Here is a 17,248-nt window from a genome sequence, read left to right as displayed (position 1 = left end):
AAAATTCCGTGTGTGTAAAAAGACGATCCACGAGCAGAGATTTGAGATACGCAAGCGCATTTTTGGTCGACAAATACAAAATGGATTCAGAAATGCCTGATCGAAAGTTGTAAATGTTAAAGAGATATTCACAGATCTTTTTTTTATTTGTGAAAATATTTAGCGTATTTGCAGATCCGTTTTACACTTGCACATTTATTTGTGAGTTTGCAAATCTTTTAAATACATTTGTGGTGTTTTACATTTACATATCACATATTTACACACAAATTATTTGTATGTTCACACAAATAATTATGAGACATATCTATGCCCATAGCTATCCTGCACATATTTTATCCCCCGGAATAATTTGCATATTGTTATTGAGCATCCTATGTATTTGTATATTTTATTAGTTTTATTCAATTTAATAATGTATGTTATAATAGTTATATATGTGCTCCCTTTCTACAACGTAACTCCTCTTACTGTGTAAATGCATCCTTATAAACCAAAGCGCATTCCCTGTATGCATAACCCGTTAATATTGAGTCCGTGGGATAACAACCACATGTAGATCCCCCCAAAAAGAGACACGTCCATCCTGTTTGAATCCTCCGCTGCGCGTTTTGACCATGTTAGAATAAAGGTTGTGACAGAGCTCAGATGTGGACACTGCCCACTCCTCGCACCAGCCTCACAGCCGGCGGGAGTTTGCGTGCGCAGTTTTGTGCCTCTCATGCATCGCAAGCGCACAGAGGGCGCACGGTGTCAGTTTGCTCGCGCCTCTCGTAGCGGTCGGTCGCTGCTTCTTGGTTGCGTCTCGCAGCAGGAATTTTGGGAGTGGAAATTCCGCTGTTATACTTTCACGACTCGCTTCGTATTCTGACATTTCTGCTGTGACCACAGAGAGAGAAAGAGGCGGAGAGAGAAATACGGAGTGAAATCTGGAGAGCTTACCCTCCGATGTTCCGCTGGCTTTTCACTGAAAACCGGTTAACTACTGATTGCTCCTTCTTTCATTTTCCACTTGGAAGTATCGATCCTGTTTCCCCAAGGTTTGATGAAGAATCGCAAACTGCCACTTCTGGATTTTCCCTGTTTTCATTTTTAATCTTCCCTGCTTTTTGGATTATATTTTGTATTTAGATGGCAAGTTGTCCCCTGACAGACACGGGGGTTTGGTGCTGAAGCTCGCAGGATGCTGAGGAGCCTACAACAACCACATCTCTTACTTTGAGACAATCTGCGCGTATTTGTGTCGCTTTTGGACGTAAACCCCCCCTCTGGACGTTCCCCCCTCCCGTTTGCCTTTATTTTCCCTTGACATCATGTCTGTTTTGTACAATCTAAGGATGCGTAGTGGATTGCTATTGTTCATGTTCACCCAAGTCATCCTGGTTGCTTCGTTGACTCAGACTGGTAGGTGTTGACTGCTTGTGTGAATACATGTGGCTTGACAACAGGCTGATTCATTTTGCATCATTTTGCACCATTGTTGCCTCTCACCTGTTCATGCCTGGGCTTCTCCCTGTGAGAGCACGTCTGCAGGGGATCAACTTAGTCACATACATACTGTGTGTATCCTGCTGTAATCACCCTAATAGAGGAACCAAGGATATTATAGAAAATACACCGATTGTTAGAATATTAGCGATACAAAAAAGACCCTTAAAAGTACCTTACAATGAATGCAAACTGACAATGTACCATCACAGACACACCTTTGTTAAGATTTCCACATTATAGTGGAAATAAAAACAAATTGTTGATGGTTTGTCCGCGCTTCATCCATTCGGAGATGAATTTTGGAGCCTTTGCGCGCTGACGCTTGAGCTCGAGCTCAGGCTGCGAGTAATTTCATAAATTATTCATTTAGAAAATGACATGTTTTCATGCCGCCTGTTTGCAGGGGAAGAATAACGCAGACTTCACCTATACAGGCACAGCGTATGGCAAGGATGGCACCTTTTTTCTAAATGAATATAATGGGGTGTTTTAACACCTTGTTGAGGCTTGATAGAAATCAGATTGTGTGGAGGTGCAGGATGTCAACATATGTGTGTGGATTTATGGACATCCCGAGCTTCCTAAACCCTAAATCTGAGTGCAAATCAGTGCGTTAAATAGTCCATTTCCTTCTCCTAACTTAACTTTCTCCCCTCTCTCTCTCTCGCAGATAAATGCGGGGGGACTATCGAGATCCACACCCCGGACTACCTGACCTCCCCCGGATATCCAGGCGCGTACCCGCCCTCCCAGCAGTGCGTGTGGGTGATCTCAGCCCCGGAGCCCGGGCAGAAGATCCTCATCAACTTCAATCCGCATTTTGATCTGGAGGACAGAGACTGCAAGTAAGATTTCACTCCTCACTCTCTCTCTCTTCTCGATGAACCTCCCACCCTTCCCTTTACTCCTCAATCCTGCCTGGATACAGCGTGAAACTCTGCCACCTATTGGTCAAGGATGAAAACATCTGCTCCCAGGGAACAGGGTGTTTGAGATATGGCTCTCAAGAAATGGGGTTTGATGGGTTTTGTAATCCATACTTAATCAGGAGGCGTGGCTGTGTGTCTCTGCTTGGGGTTGTTGGCAGTGCTTTTAGAGGAGAGTAAATCTTTCAGAGTTCAGTTTGCTCATTGCAGGAATGGAGAAATGGTGTTTACTTTTCATCTAGCGACAGGCGGAGTGTACCTGCTTGTATTTGGAGGAGGAATCGAGCTCTTTTGTGAGAAGGAATACAACGTTGAGGATCTAATTTAGTTTTGCAAATTGTTGGAAGTGCTGCCATCAGGTTTTTGTGAGTCTGAGGATTTTGGAAACATAAGCCGAGGTTTTTTGTCTGGAGCAATCATCTTTTCACACATTGTGCTTGTTCATCGACTTTTATATGTGAAGCAGAAGGTTTTTAAATCAATTTCCACAAAAAGAATCGCTAACCAAATTCACTTTGTCTGCTCGTCCAACACAAAGACTGCTTTTCATTGCCTTCTATGTTTCCTTCCTAACATAAGATGTACTTTATTAAGCCTACATTGGGAAATGGTTTAGTTACAGAAGCATGTATACAAGGCATTGCAAATGAAATACAAATAAAAACATATTAATAGATGCATATGAGTATCTATAGAGTGCACACAAATACAGAATACAGTAGAATACACTACGATAGACTGACCTACAATTATAAGAATCTATCAACATAGGACATATACGTTATAAGTAACGTGTGCAAAGTGTGGCATTTGTTCATTAAAATGGCATTCGTTTTGAGTCTTTTGGTCAAACAATAGATTTGATATGAGTTTAGACTCTGGAAACTTTTATATGTGTCTTTTTCCTTCCAGACAATACAAATCATTCCTGCACATTCTGCTTCCTGGGCATAACTCCACTAAACCTGTAAACCTGTAAACAAACACACACACACACACACACACACACACACACACACACACACACACACACACACACACACACACACACACACACACACACACACACACACACACACACACACACACACACACACACACACACACACACACACACACACACACACACACACACACACACACACACACACACACACACACACACACACGCGGCCTTGTCCCGCCTCTCTTTGACCCGGGACACACACTCTCGATTGTGTGCATCCACACAGCAGCCCATGTGTTGCTCTCTTCCATAAATAAGCCTGTTTTTATGTCGGCTCCTCTGTCTTTTTTAAAAGCTTCATAAACGGCTCCCGCGTAAATCACGGCCGGCTGCACAGCGCTGTCCCACAGATGGCTCCTCCAATACTATTGGATCACGTTTCACCACCGAGGGACTCGTAAAGCACGAGGACAGTTAGTGAATATTGTGTGTCCTTTTTGTGGATCACACACCTTTCTCCGTGTTGTAAGCTTTTCTCCAGGAACACCTCATTCTGCAAAGACCTTATTTCGTGTAACCCATGGAGCAATATAAGTATGTAATAATGCAGTTTAAGTACTTAATGAAATCTAATAAATCTGTGTAATAAAACTTTAGTCAGTGGTTAGGCCCTTAGTACTCGACCAGCCGAGTATTATTGTCTGCTTAAATTACTTTTCCATAGGTTAATGCGCTGTGTGTAATCATGGTTTAATGTGTGCTTAACATCTGAGTGATATCTTCTTACATCCTGTAGGAACAGATCGGCGTCTCGCATCAGACTGAGTACCAGAGGAAGGGTTTGAGCAGGGTTAAGAGGGGGTTATCTGTTACAATTACTAATTACCTGTAAAACTTTATCAGGATGTATACCTGAGGACACATTTTTTATCCTAAACGTCTTGCGTTCTTTTTTTCAGGGGTACATTGTTTCGTTGTCTTACATAATACACTTAAAGGGGCCCTATTATGCAAATGTTCTGATTCATATCAGTATGTAGTGTCTCTACTTTAAAGAGTCCTCTCCTGCTGATGTTCAGGTGTATATCAGTATGTAGTGTCTCTACTTTAAAGAGTCCTCTCCTGCTGATGTTCAGGTGTATATCAGTATGTAGTGTCCCTACTTTAAAGAGTCCTCTCCTGCTGATGTTCAGGTGTATATCAGTATGTAGTGTCTCTACTTTAAAGAGTCCTCTCCTGCTGATGTTCAGGTGTATATCAGTATGTAGTGTCTCTACTTTAAAGAGTCCTCTCCTGCTGATGTTCAGGTGTATATCAGTATGTAGTGTCCCTACTTTAAAGAGTCCTCTCCTGCTGATGTTCAGGTGTATATCAGTATGTAGTGTCTCTACTTTAAAGAGTCCTCTTCTGCTGATGTTCAGGTGTATATCAGTATGTAGTGTCTCTACTTTAAAGAGTCCTCTCCTGCTGATGTTCAGGTGTATATCAGTATGTAGTGTCTCTACTTTAAAGAGTCCTCTCCTGCTGATGTTCAGGTGTATATCAGTATGTAGTGTCCCTACTTTAAAGAGTCCTCTCCTGCTGATGTTCAGGTGTATATCAGTATGTAGTGTCCCTACTTTAAAGAGTCCTCTCCTGCTGATGTTCAGGTGTATATCAGTATGTAGTGTCCCTACTTTAAAGAGTCCTCTCCTGCTGATGTTCATGTGTATATCAGTATGTAGTGTCTCTACTTTAAAGAGTCCTCTCCTGCTGATGTTCAGGTGTATATCAGTATGTAGTGTCCCTACTTTAAAGAGTCCTCTCCTGCTGATGTTCAGGTGTATATCAGTATGTAGTGTCTCTACTTTAAAGAGTCCTCTCCTGCTGATATTCAGGTGTATATCAGTATGTAGTGTCTCTGCTTTAAAGAGTCCTCTCCTGCTGATGTGCAGGTGTATATCAGTATGTAGAGTCTCATACTGCCTGTGCTGCAGCACCTCTTTTCACCCTCTGTCTGAAACCAGAGCCCAGTCTGCTCTGATTGGTTAGCTGGCCTGCTCTGTTGTGATTGGTCAACCAGCTTAGAGAAGTCCCGCCCCTTAACCTATCACGTACAATGTGTTGGAGCGCTAGCCAATTGAAGCGCGATTGTTATATAGTGATGTCACTATGTTTCGGATGTAAACAAAGGAGTCAAATGGAGGATTGTAGCCTTTGCAGACCATTTGCATGCACACAAACCTATATACAGTAACACACTACAAGAAAGGAAAATCCCCCCAAAAATCTTGATAAGGCCTCTTCAAGATTGACGCCCTCTTACTGCCACAGGATTCAAACCTGTGACTGTCCGACAGCCACCTCAACATGTCATGTTTCTTAGAGGTCTCCGTTTTGCTCGATTGCTTTCATTATTTGTTGTGTGAGTTTATGTTGGACGATGATGGGTGTAGCTCATGGCTCTCTGACTTGGCAGCAGCACTGTTGTGTTTGGGAGCGAGTCAAATGTTCGAAATATGCCCATTGAGGCTGGGTGGTGGGGGGGGGGGGTGGGTCTTAAGCCTTTGGCGAGACCGCAGCTCCACTTAAAAATGTCCTGAGATGATATTTAGGAGTTTGATTTCACTGTTTGATGCCAACGTCAGCTCTGAGATACGATCAGTCAGTGAGGATGTGACCGGATACAGTGACTTGGAATAAAGTGGAGAATCAAGTGCTATCATTAATTGAGGTTGTTGTTGACATGAGACTGCATCTGTTCTGCTGGGTCCATGAGCAAATCCTTAATCTCCATCAGTCCAAGATCTGACCTCTGACCTCTGATGTCCCGATAGAGAGGAGTGACAGAACTGGGAATGTGTTCTGTAGGAATGTGTAGCATAGTCAATCTAAAACAGCTTGTTTAACAGTCAATCAACAGCTTGTTATCCAACATATCAAGACTCCACATCCCGTCGGTCCAGCCGGTCAAATGTGAGGACTTTCTCAGTTTTTCAGTTTTACATTATTGCAAACTGAACATCTCATGGTTGTGTGGACTGTATGTTGGACAATACATTTAAATAACCGATAAAGTAATTGGTATTTTAATCGACAATGAACGTTTTTTTACAACAAACAGTCGAAAATCCCAAATAAATTCCATTAAAAATCATAAAAATTACGTTAATGACTACCAAATAATCTCAATGTGTGAAACGTGAAACGTAATGAATCCACTGATTGTTTCTTGACTTAATTAAACACAATTCTAAAGAACAACATTGTTTATTTAGCTTTTATCCAGTAACTCTTTTAACAGCTTATCTTGTAGGCTTCAGGGTCTTTTGGGAAATCAAGCCAGTGGCCTTTAGGTTACCGGACAATTTAAATAACACTCCCACATTATTTAATTCAAACGTACTCTCATGATTGAATTGTTTTGTTGGAACGACACTCCCCCTCCTCTTCCTCCTCCTCCTCCTCCTCCTCTTCCTCCCCCATCAGATTGCCTTGTCTCTGCTTGCCCATTTCTCCCAGACCCATAATTAAATTACTGGACCAAAATGGAACAAATGTGTTCCAGTGCTGTGAAACATGTCTGCAGTTCCCCTGCCAAACGAGAGCAGCCTTAGCACAAGAAAACGGAGGCTACATTTCCTACATCTGTGTGACAAAATATCTTCCCCTTCACCCTCATGACCCAGGCTGTAATTATGATCCCTAATTGCAGCCTTTCTTAAAAATACACATTTGTCAGCCAGGAAATGTTTTCTGCTGGTGTGATTCATGAAGGAGGGAACTTTCCGGGAGTTTTTTTTTTTAAATGAGGTGATCCGCCAGACAATGACAACGTATCACTAAAATATTTAAAGGGGCCCTATTATGCTTTTTTTTTTTTTCCCTTTCCTAGTGTGTTATATAGATCTGTGTGCATGTAAATGGTCTGCAAAGGCTAATATCCACAAGTTGCCTCCAGAAGGAGTTTTTCTCTCTTTTGAACATTAAAGCATGTAAACATGTCACCGTCGAGGCACAAAAATACAAATATTAACTCGAAGATTAGCATAATACGACTTCTTTATAAGCTGGATTCAAGTTTTTAGGGTTTATCGTCATATGCACAATAACTATGCCGAAAATCTTATGAATGAAAATCTAACGTAGCAAGTTCCTCCAACAGTGGAACATACAATATACTTCAGACATAAAAAAATCAAAAAGAAATAATGCAAAGGACAAAAACGATATATCTGTAAAGAAGACAGTGTTGCTCCATGTTGTTAGAGAAGAAACTCAAATGTGCTGGACCATAAACTGACCAAAAGTCCCCCAAATTACACTGCAGTATCTTTAAAGTTGAACTTTGATGTTAAATGGATTAATGTCTGGTTCCCAGGGTCGTCACAAGCTTCTGTAAAGCAGACAGTCTGGGTGATAATTTCCAACGGCAACCTTTTACTTCCACAAACTCTCAAGTGACACAATCTGCGCTCAGTGAACAGACGTTGGTTTAGACGAGAAGCAGTAACACTTTTTCTTCAGACGTGCTAGGATCCATCGGCTCTTTCCCTCCCGTAGCCAATCTGGAGCGGCACCAGAACGAGTCTTGTCTCACGTCCACGTCTGAAATTAGCGTGGCCGACAAAGTGAGTCCCTGCGGAGCGCGGTAAAATAGAGCAGAGGCACGGGTAAGGAACATGCGTCGGTGGCGGGATAATCTGGGACATCTTTTTTAGAGGTTGGCTGAACTGTTTCCTCCCACATGAGTCTGTACTGGCAGAGCCCTCACACGTACACGACACACACACACACACACACACACACACACACACACACACACACACACACACACACACACACACACACACACACACACACACGCGCGCGCGCGCACGCAGCAACCTAACGTTCTGTCACTTGTAGTATGCTTCATGCGGTGTACACGCAGCTACAGTGGGCATGTGAAACACACATTCTTGTGCAGTTTTAAGCCCACAGGGACACAAAGAGACTAACACTGACTCACAGAAGGGGATTTTCTTTTGGAAAATCCACCGAACGAACTTGCTTTGCCATGCATTTTGACTTAACTGGTTCATACTGGCCATGAGGAGTCACTGAATGCTTTGATGTGTATGACAAATTATGTGAATCATATGTTATAGCCTTCACAGACACCACATCCCAACCCAACTGAACATCTTTGGTACAGAAAAGACGTAAACACACCAAATCTCAAAATAACTGCAAATACCACACACACGCAGCAACCTAACTTTCTGTCACTTGCAGTTTGCTTCATTTGGTGTGCACAGAGCTTCAGTGTGCATGCGAAACACACATTATTGTGCAGCCAACAGGGACACGAATAGACTTTCACTGATACACAGAAGAGGACTTTATTTGGAAACTGAACATATCTTGGCTTTATTGGTTCAAACTGTCTATGTCTGGTCACTTTAATGTTTAGATAGGTCACATGATATGGCATTCACAGACACCAGATACCCAACTTAACAGTTATGGTATGAAATCAGATATAGAAAAGACATAAATAAAACCAAGTGAATAACTGCAATGTCTTGACCATAATAAGATAAGAACCCATAAAGCCCTCTCCTCCCAAAAAGAGCTTTTTCTATTAGTTCGTTCAGACCCCTAAGGAAATAAATGGAGAGGCTATACATCCCTCCAGTGTGCTGCAGGGCCAGTTGTTCTGATGGTATATCCTGATTAGTCAATCACAGTTTCCCTGAAGAAGACACATAGTCACCGGACCGACATCCCACAGCCTGGAGCCGTCACATGACTGGAAACACGGTGTGTGTGAGAAACCGGTGAGAAACCGGGAGGGATGGACTGATGGATGGATGTGTGTGTAATAGCTGGCAGGTGGTAGCGTAGTGTGTTCTCTGCTCACATACTCGGATGCAACACACACACACACACACACACACACACACACACACACACACACACACACACACACACACACACACACACACACACACACACACACACACACACACACACACACACACACACACACACACACTGGGAAGACATTTGCGTGGCATGTGTGGAAATGTGTGGGAGCTGTGTGGTCGAAGTTGTTCATAAAGTCAGGCATGGATTTGGTTTATTTCAATCACTTCCAAAGTTAATCTTCATTGATTCAAGATTTAAGGCTTTTATTGTCATGTGTACAGAGCTACAGTTTCGTTATGACAATGAAAATCTTAGGTCACAGACTCCTCCAACAGTGCAACACAATATAACAGATAACATAGTGCAAGTAAATACAAATAAAATGGAGTGGCTGATCTTTGATATACTATATTAATCCCCTTTGGGAAATTATTTCTCTGCATTTGACCCACCCTAGACTTGAACTGGTGACCTTCCAGTTGCCAAGCCTAGTCCCTATCGACTTCGCCACCATCAGGATGACTTTTGATGAACAAATCAAGTGTTATTGAAGTATTTTAAATATGCCGGATTTAGGTTGGATGGATGATAACGGATGGATGTTAGGGTTAAGAGATGGTCCAATAGTTGGATGGATTGAATTATCAGTGAATCAAAATGCTAATTGGATTGTTAGATGGACTGATGGATGCTGTAGGTGGATGAATACATGAATGGATGATTTTAAAGACCAGTCAATAGAATGGTATGATTTGTTGTTTGATGGAACTGAAGGAATGGCTAACGGATGATTGGACGGATTTCTGGATGAATTCATTTTTGGATGATAGATTTGTTGGTTGGTTGATGAATTGATGAACCCCAGATGGATGCATGGATGGATTGATTGCTAGACGATAGTATCAAGTATGGACAGGGTTCCTACGGTCATTAAAAACCTTGAAAAGTCATGGAAAAGGCCCTGGAAAAGTTCTGGAAAACAATATTTTTCCTAAAGTTTTGGAAAAGTCATGGAAATGTAACTAAAGTTCCATCAAATATAATTTGTATTTTATCTAATCGCCGAAATATTAATACTATAACGATAATAAATACTGTATCTTATAGTAATGAAATGTAAAATGGCATTTAACTGACGAGGTATTTTGCTGGTGAGAGATTTTTACAATCACGCCCTAGTCTAGTCTACAGTTGCTTCAGCGTGTAGGAGCTAGTAAGCCCATTTGATTTGTTTTAGATAGGCACAACATGTTTCATATGCAGACCTTATTTTCCAGCTTACCATGTTAAAATAAAAATGTTCCAGTGGTACCGCTGAGAAAGAGTCATTTTTCTGGTCATGGAAAATTAGGTAAAATTCATGGAAAAGTCATCGAAAATCATTGGTGAAAAAGTGTATGAACCCTGTATGGAATCACAGATGAATCAACAGATGGCTGAAAGTATGGCGGGATGGATTCATGTATCAACGGACGTAACGATGAACAGATGGAAGATTGGATGGATAGTCTGATATTGGTTGTTGGATGATCCCAAAGATGGAAGTCTGATTGGAGCTTGGATGGATTCATGGCTCAATTGATGGATGGATGATTGCTTGATAAAGGATTACATTGATTGTTGGGCCATGAATGGAAGGATTTTTCGGTCGAATAGAGTTTTGATTGATTGAATTGCTGGACAATGGATGAATAAATATTCGGATGACAAAGAGATGGATGATGAATGTATGATCCCCGAGATGGATGATGGATTGGAGGATGGATGGATTGCGAGATGATGGATGGAGGTATGTTAGGACAGATATATGATTCAACAGATGGCTGGAAGGATTGCTGGATGAATGGATTTATGATTGGATGAATACATCGATTTCTGGATGACGGGTAGAAAGTTGAACAAACTGATGGATGACTCAGAAGGTTTGATAGGTGAATGATGAATTGAAGAATTGCGGGACAGATGTATGAATCGTCAAATGGCTGAAAGTACGGCTTGGAAATACATCCATATTGTGGTATGACTCTATTAATCTTCAATTTTAGATATCTTAAAACCGCACGAGGCAAGTTTTCGTTTTTAATACTTGCATTACAGTGAAGTATTGTTCTTTTTTCAAACTTTCAGCTGATCCTTATTTTCCTTAAGGTCCCCATTAATGATAGCCACATTACTGACGATTATTTATCAAATATCTTTGTGAAAGCACCAATTGTCAACCCAACAATGTCTTCCCAGTATCGAAATTAGGGCATTCAATGTGGGATTTTGTTTTTGAAGGAAGGAATGGATGGATGTATTATTGGACAAACTTAGTTCCCAGGACATTCTTGATGACATCTAATTGCAAAAGTGCAAAACAAGCAAGTCTGCCGTCAGTTGTTTAGTCTTATGTTTGTGTCACGGCACAAATATTCTGACGATTCTCAGCCTTTATGTGGCTTTAGACCGAGGCTCTGACTTTGCTAGTTTCAAGGAAAATAATAGCGTCGCTTCCAGATGGTTGTACTTTCTGGTTCCACCGCGACCACACAAAACAGGAAGACTAAATGTGCCTCTGTCACAGATCGGTTAGCCCGTGCCCCACTCCCAAGAAAACGTAAACAAAAATAATTGTTGTTTGTTCTTTTTTCCCCTCGATTTTTTACTTTAATACAGTCATGAGAATTAGGTCAGATGGATATTTGTTTTGTTGTCTGAATGAGCAATTGTCCTGTCTTATGCAATATCTATCCCATGTTTACTTTGTTATGAAGCTGACTCATGTTATTTCTCATGCACAGAAACTTTTCACAAAACCTTGACTATTTGACTATTCAGCGCTGTTTCGTGTGCCCTTACCGGTTTGTGCAGAAGAGATACAAAATACCCCCAGGGTTTTAAAAGAACAACAGATTTAAAGATCTCAAGATTAACTTGCCTCTCCCTTTTCTCCTGCCATCTTTGCTTTTCAAAATTCCCCATGTTGCATTTGGGTCTGAATGTGGGAGTCCTCCCTGCTGAGATTAAAGTACTCAGTATGATCCACACAGTTTGACATATTAAAGGTCCCCTACTGTTTTTCATCAATATATTACAGGTCTCATCCCATAATCCCCTCTGTTTCAGCCCTGTTTCCAAAGTGCTGATTCTCTGTCTGTTAATTCAGATGAGAATAAGGAGCCCCTCCCCACGCCCCTCTGAGAGAGATTTGGTTAGAAAGAACACAATGGTGCTCTAGGAGGAGATTCAGGTGATAAGGGGGGGGGTTATTTGTTGTGCATGACTGGAAGCCAATAGCGTAACAGGTTAAAGTTCAATGATGGGTATAAATAAAGCCACGCTTCCAATGGGAGTGCCCGTTGAATGAAATGCCACCGTCTCTGATGCTTCGTTATTCCTCCGCTTATTTGGATGCTAAACAGCAATGAAGTTATGCTTACTCTGCTAACAGTTACCTTGGTTGCTGATTGGCTAATGGTGACTCAAGCCAACACATCGTCATGACATCATAAAGTGGCCAAAATCTGATCAGCTCATTTTCAGACAGGTTTTTATAGAAATGGATCAAAAAGAGAGAAAATCTTTGTTCCTGAAACTTTCAGAGTCTCTTTCCACATGTTGATGTAGAAGAGACATGAAGAAGAGGGGACACATGTTGATTTAGAAGAGACATGAAGAAGAGGGGACACATGTTGATTTAGAAGAGACATGGAGAAGAGGGGACACATGTTGATTTAGAAGAGACATGGAGAAGAGGGGACACATGTTGATGTAGAAGAGACATGGAGAAGAGGGGACACATGGTGATGTAGAAGAGACATGAAGAAGAGGGGACACATGTTGATGTAGAAGAGACATGAAGAAGAGGGGACACATGGTGATGTAGAAGAGACATGAAGAAGAGGGGACACATGTTGATGTAGAAGAGACATGAAGAAGAGGGGACACATGGTGATGTAGAAGAGACATGAAGAAGAGGGGACACATGTTGATGTAGAAGAGACATGAAGAAGAGGGGACACATGTTGATGTAGAGGAGACATGAAGAAGAGGGGACACATGTTGATATAGAAGAGACATGAAGAAGAGGGGACACATGTTGATGTAGGAGAGACATGAAGAAGAGGGGACACGTGTTTATTCATAAAATACATGAAAAGTGGATTTTGCACAATAGATGACCTTTAAAGAAACGAGAGAACAACAAGAAGTGGAGGAGTAAACAGGGAAAAGAGAGCAGAAGGGTTCAGACTTGGACGCTTCAGGCGGGTTGGCACGGTCAGTCACATCCCGACCTCTGGGACAGACCTCTCGCTGTCCGTCTTCCTCCACCCTCAGGCTGTTCTGTCACACATTATTTCATCATGTCACGTCCCGCACCATCACTTTCTCTCTCTCTCTCTCTCTCTCTCTCTGAACTCCATGTGCACTCCATATATGTCACATTTTCAGTCCAGTTCTTCTTCTGCTGGCTGTCTGCCTGATCTGACGGGGAACCTTTTCGCTTTCCAATGTTTATTTCTGAACCCCACTGTCAGCAAAGATTGTTTGCAACATTGCAACAATTCATAACGGCCTAAGAAACAACAATAGGTGCCTGAAGTTACTCAGTCGGCGAGGCAATTTTATTTATATAGCACTTTTCAGCACGTGGCGATTCAAAGTGCGTTACAGATTAAAAGCAAAATACATTTAAGAACAAATACAGCATTAAAAAAACATTTAAAAACAGGCATAAAAAGCAAAGCTAATGAAATAAATTAAATAATTAAACACAGCAGGTACAGAATACATGACTAAAAGGCGCACTGCAGTGAGAGTATCGGCAGCTCAATTAAAAGCAGCGGCATATAGGTGCGTTTTTAGTCGGGATTTAAAAATAGGAAGTGTTTCGGCGGACGCGCACGATTTAGTGTTCCAAATTGTTGGGGCATAATAAGTAGCATTGAGTAACTGGGGAAGAACTCCACAACATGCTGAAATGTAATGGCTTTGAAACATTGACGTGGCTATTTCTTGACTATTTCTCATGAAGCAGAGCGAGTCACATTAGCATTTATTGGAAAATCATGTTCCTGGGAAAACGAATGGATATTGAGCTAGAAAAGACTTATTGCATCAGTTATCTATTGCACATGGAGTGGATAGAGCAACATCCACAGGAGGTCATGTTTGTGAGAAAAAAACGTACTTGTTAGTTAAAGGTGGGGTAGGTAAGTTTCAGAAACCGGCTCGAGATACACTTTTTGTTATATTCCATGGAATGCTCTTAACATCCCGATAGCAATGAATATCTGAAGTGCTTTGACAACAAATCCATAAAAAAATTTCATCTGTCGAAGCCGTAATCCATCCAATCCGATTGGATGGCCTACCTGCCTGTCAGCCTTCCATCGGGGCACAAACTTATCTCGTGTCCTCATTGGTCATGTGGCGTTCGTGTGTGTTGGAGGAGGGGCTCTGTAAGGAAGTGGCAGATTTTCTCCGGTTGTGTATTTTCAAATTCTAGCGATCTCGAGCCGCTTTCTCAAACTTACCTACCCCACCTTTAAATACACTACTATGTTCACCAGATAGACACTTAGTCTGTCTGTTAGCCTTTGGTAGCGTACAATTGGTTTATCAGATAGAATGTGTGATTACATTTATCATGTTAGCCTGAGAGAGTAAAGCTAGCAAAGAAGATAGCAGTCAATAACCAAGCCATGTAGCTTAAAGGGATTCATGTAGTGTGTGGGCCTTCTTTGCAAATACATTTTTAGCATTTTGATTCTCATTTAGCTGGCTTCAAATTCCTTCAAAGGCTCATGCAGGTCAGTAAAGCTAAGGAAGCCAAAACAAAAAGTGTTGCGGCATATAGGAGTCAAAATTAACCTTCTGCCTTGGACTTGTCCTTTTAATTTATTTGAATAAGGGTGTATATGGTATCTATTAATGACTGGAATCCCTTCTTTCCACCAGAGGTTGAACATCGGCTGACTTTCTCCAGCTGACTCTTGTCTCTCGGCAGCACATATTTGTCTAACGGGAGGAAGGGTGAACTTTGATTCCTGCTATTGTTTCTTTTATGCAACTCTACTCTGTTTGGATTAGCTTTTCTAAACAATTATAAACTCAGACGCACACATGGGACACACACACATGTATAAATACTCAGGCATGCAATACACAACAAAGGAACATATTGATATACATGCACACAGGCAAGGAACACTGCATATTGAATCACACACACACGCACGCACGCACGCACGCACGCACGCACGCACGCACGCACACACACACACACACACACACACACACACACACACACACACACACACACACACACACACACACACACAGCAAGACTTTAACACATAAATGAAAACACATGTCAGATTAGATCCCTAACGGGCAGATTAACGAGGAGAGAGTTTAGCAGGGGGGGAACCAAGTTAGCATTGTCACACACACACACACACACACACACACACACACACACACACACACACACACACACACACACACACACACACACACACACACACACACACACACACACACACACACACACACACACACACACACACACACACACACACACACACACACACACACACACACAAGCACATCTGCATTGTAAGGATTTACAGGATGCACTCGCTGACACTCTCCAGATGTTTTAAAAGCCACACACACACACACACACACACACACACACACACACACACACACACACACACACACACACACACACACACACACACACACACACACACACACACACACACACACACACACACACACACACACACACACACACACACACACACACACACACACACACACACACACACACACACACACACACACACACACACACACACACACACTCCTTTGCACGATAAGGCGGCATCTATTAGAGCAAACAGCTGGATATAAAAGTGACTATAAAGCTTGTTTTGAATCATTTTTGGCTACTTTTTTTATAGCTCAACATATTTAAATCCACGGTGAGCATTGGAAGTACAATAAGAATGGAAATGGGAGACAAGTAAACAGATTGAATACATTTGGATGATTTATCCAACATGGCCGAGGCATTTAATTTGATATGATGTCATACTCTTAAATCTTCAGGTTTTACGAAGTTTTCAACGTCAGACTTCATCTGTGTTTATGATTCTTCAGAAACGTGGAGCAAAACTCTCTACGCCATTAACTCTGCCCTAAAGAAAGCAAAATGTTTTGGTATACACGGAAGGCGTTTCTTTTTATTTCCCGGTTACTTGAGTCTTAATGCTACATGAAAGCAAGGGGGATCCGTTATGCTTGGTGCACGACATGTCCTTTAATGCAGCAGAACATTAAAAGAAGAAATTAGAAATGTTCAAATGTTTCCTTCGGATGATACGTTTGCTTTATTTTGTATGTACCCGATGACAAAATGACTTGTGACTCCAAGGAAGTTAGTAAACTTCAAGTTTGTTAAGCACTTGGCTTCCACATTGGTGTGTACTCTATGGGAATCTGGTTGAGACCGTTTTTTTTTTTCTGGAGCTACAGCAGCTTTCACACCTCAGCAAAGCGCGGAGGGGAAACAGCCTCAGGTCCGTGTAAACCTGTCCAATTGGCTGAGGTGTGAAAGTGTTCTCACGTGAACCTTTCAGTGATTAAGTGAACTCTAAATTGGCTGTATAACAGGAATGCAGACTTTGCCTTAGTTTTGTCTATGGATTTGAATAGATGGATGGATAGATGGATGGATGGATAGATAGATGGATGGATGGATGGATGGATGGATAGATGGATGGATAGATGGATGGATGGATGGATGGATACATAGATGGATGGATGGATAGATGGATGGATGGATAGATGGATGGATGGGTAGATGGATGGATAGATGGATGGATAGATGGATGGATGGATGGATAGATGGATGGATGGATGGATGGATAGATGGATGGATGGATGGATAGATGGATGGATGGATAGATGGATGGATGGATGGGTAGATGGATGGATA

The 17,248-nt window shown here is 41.7% G+C and overlaps 1 protein-coding gene across 1 annotated transcript in view; it reads left to right on the top strand.

Moving 5' to 3' along the window:
- Positions 1 to 712: 712 nt before the first annotated feature.
- The window catches only part of LOC117462924 (neuropilin-1a-like), a 101,783-nt gene continuing 85,247 nt past the window's right edge, over positions 713 to 17,248 (top strand). The window contains exons 1-2 of the mRNA XM_034105292.2: positions 713 to 1,404; positions 2,162 to 2,336. Coding sequence (XP_033961183.1) covers positions 1,314 to 1,404; positions 2,162 to 2,336 — 266 coding nt within the window. The 5' untranslated portion in view covers positions 713 to 1,313. The remainder of the gene's footprint in view (positions 1,405 to 2,161; positions 2,337 to 17,248) is intronic.

This window comes from Pseudochaenichthys georgianus, chromosome 17, assembly GCF_902827115.2.
Source record: "Pseudochaenichthys georgianus chromosome 17, fPseGeo1.2, whole genome shotgun sequence".
In the NCBI taxonomy this organism is placed as follows: Eukaryota; Metazoa; Chordata; class Actinopteri; order Perciformes; family Channichthyidae; genus Pseudochaenichthys; species Pseudochaenichthys georgianus.
Note: the sequence above shows the minus strand (reverse complement) of the source record. Positions and strands in the feature narration are given on the sequence as shown.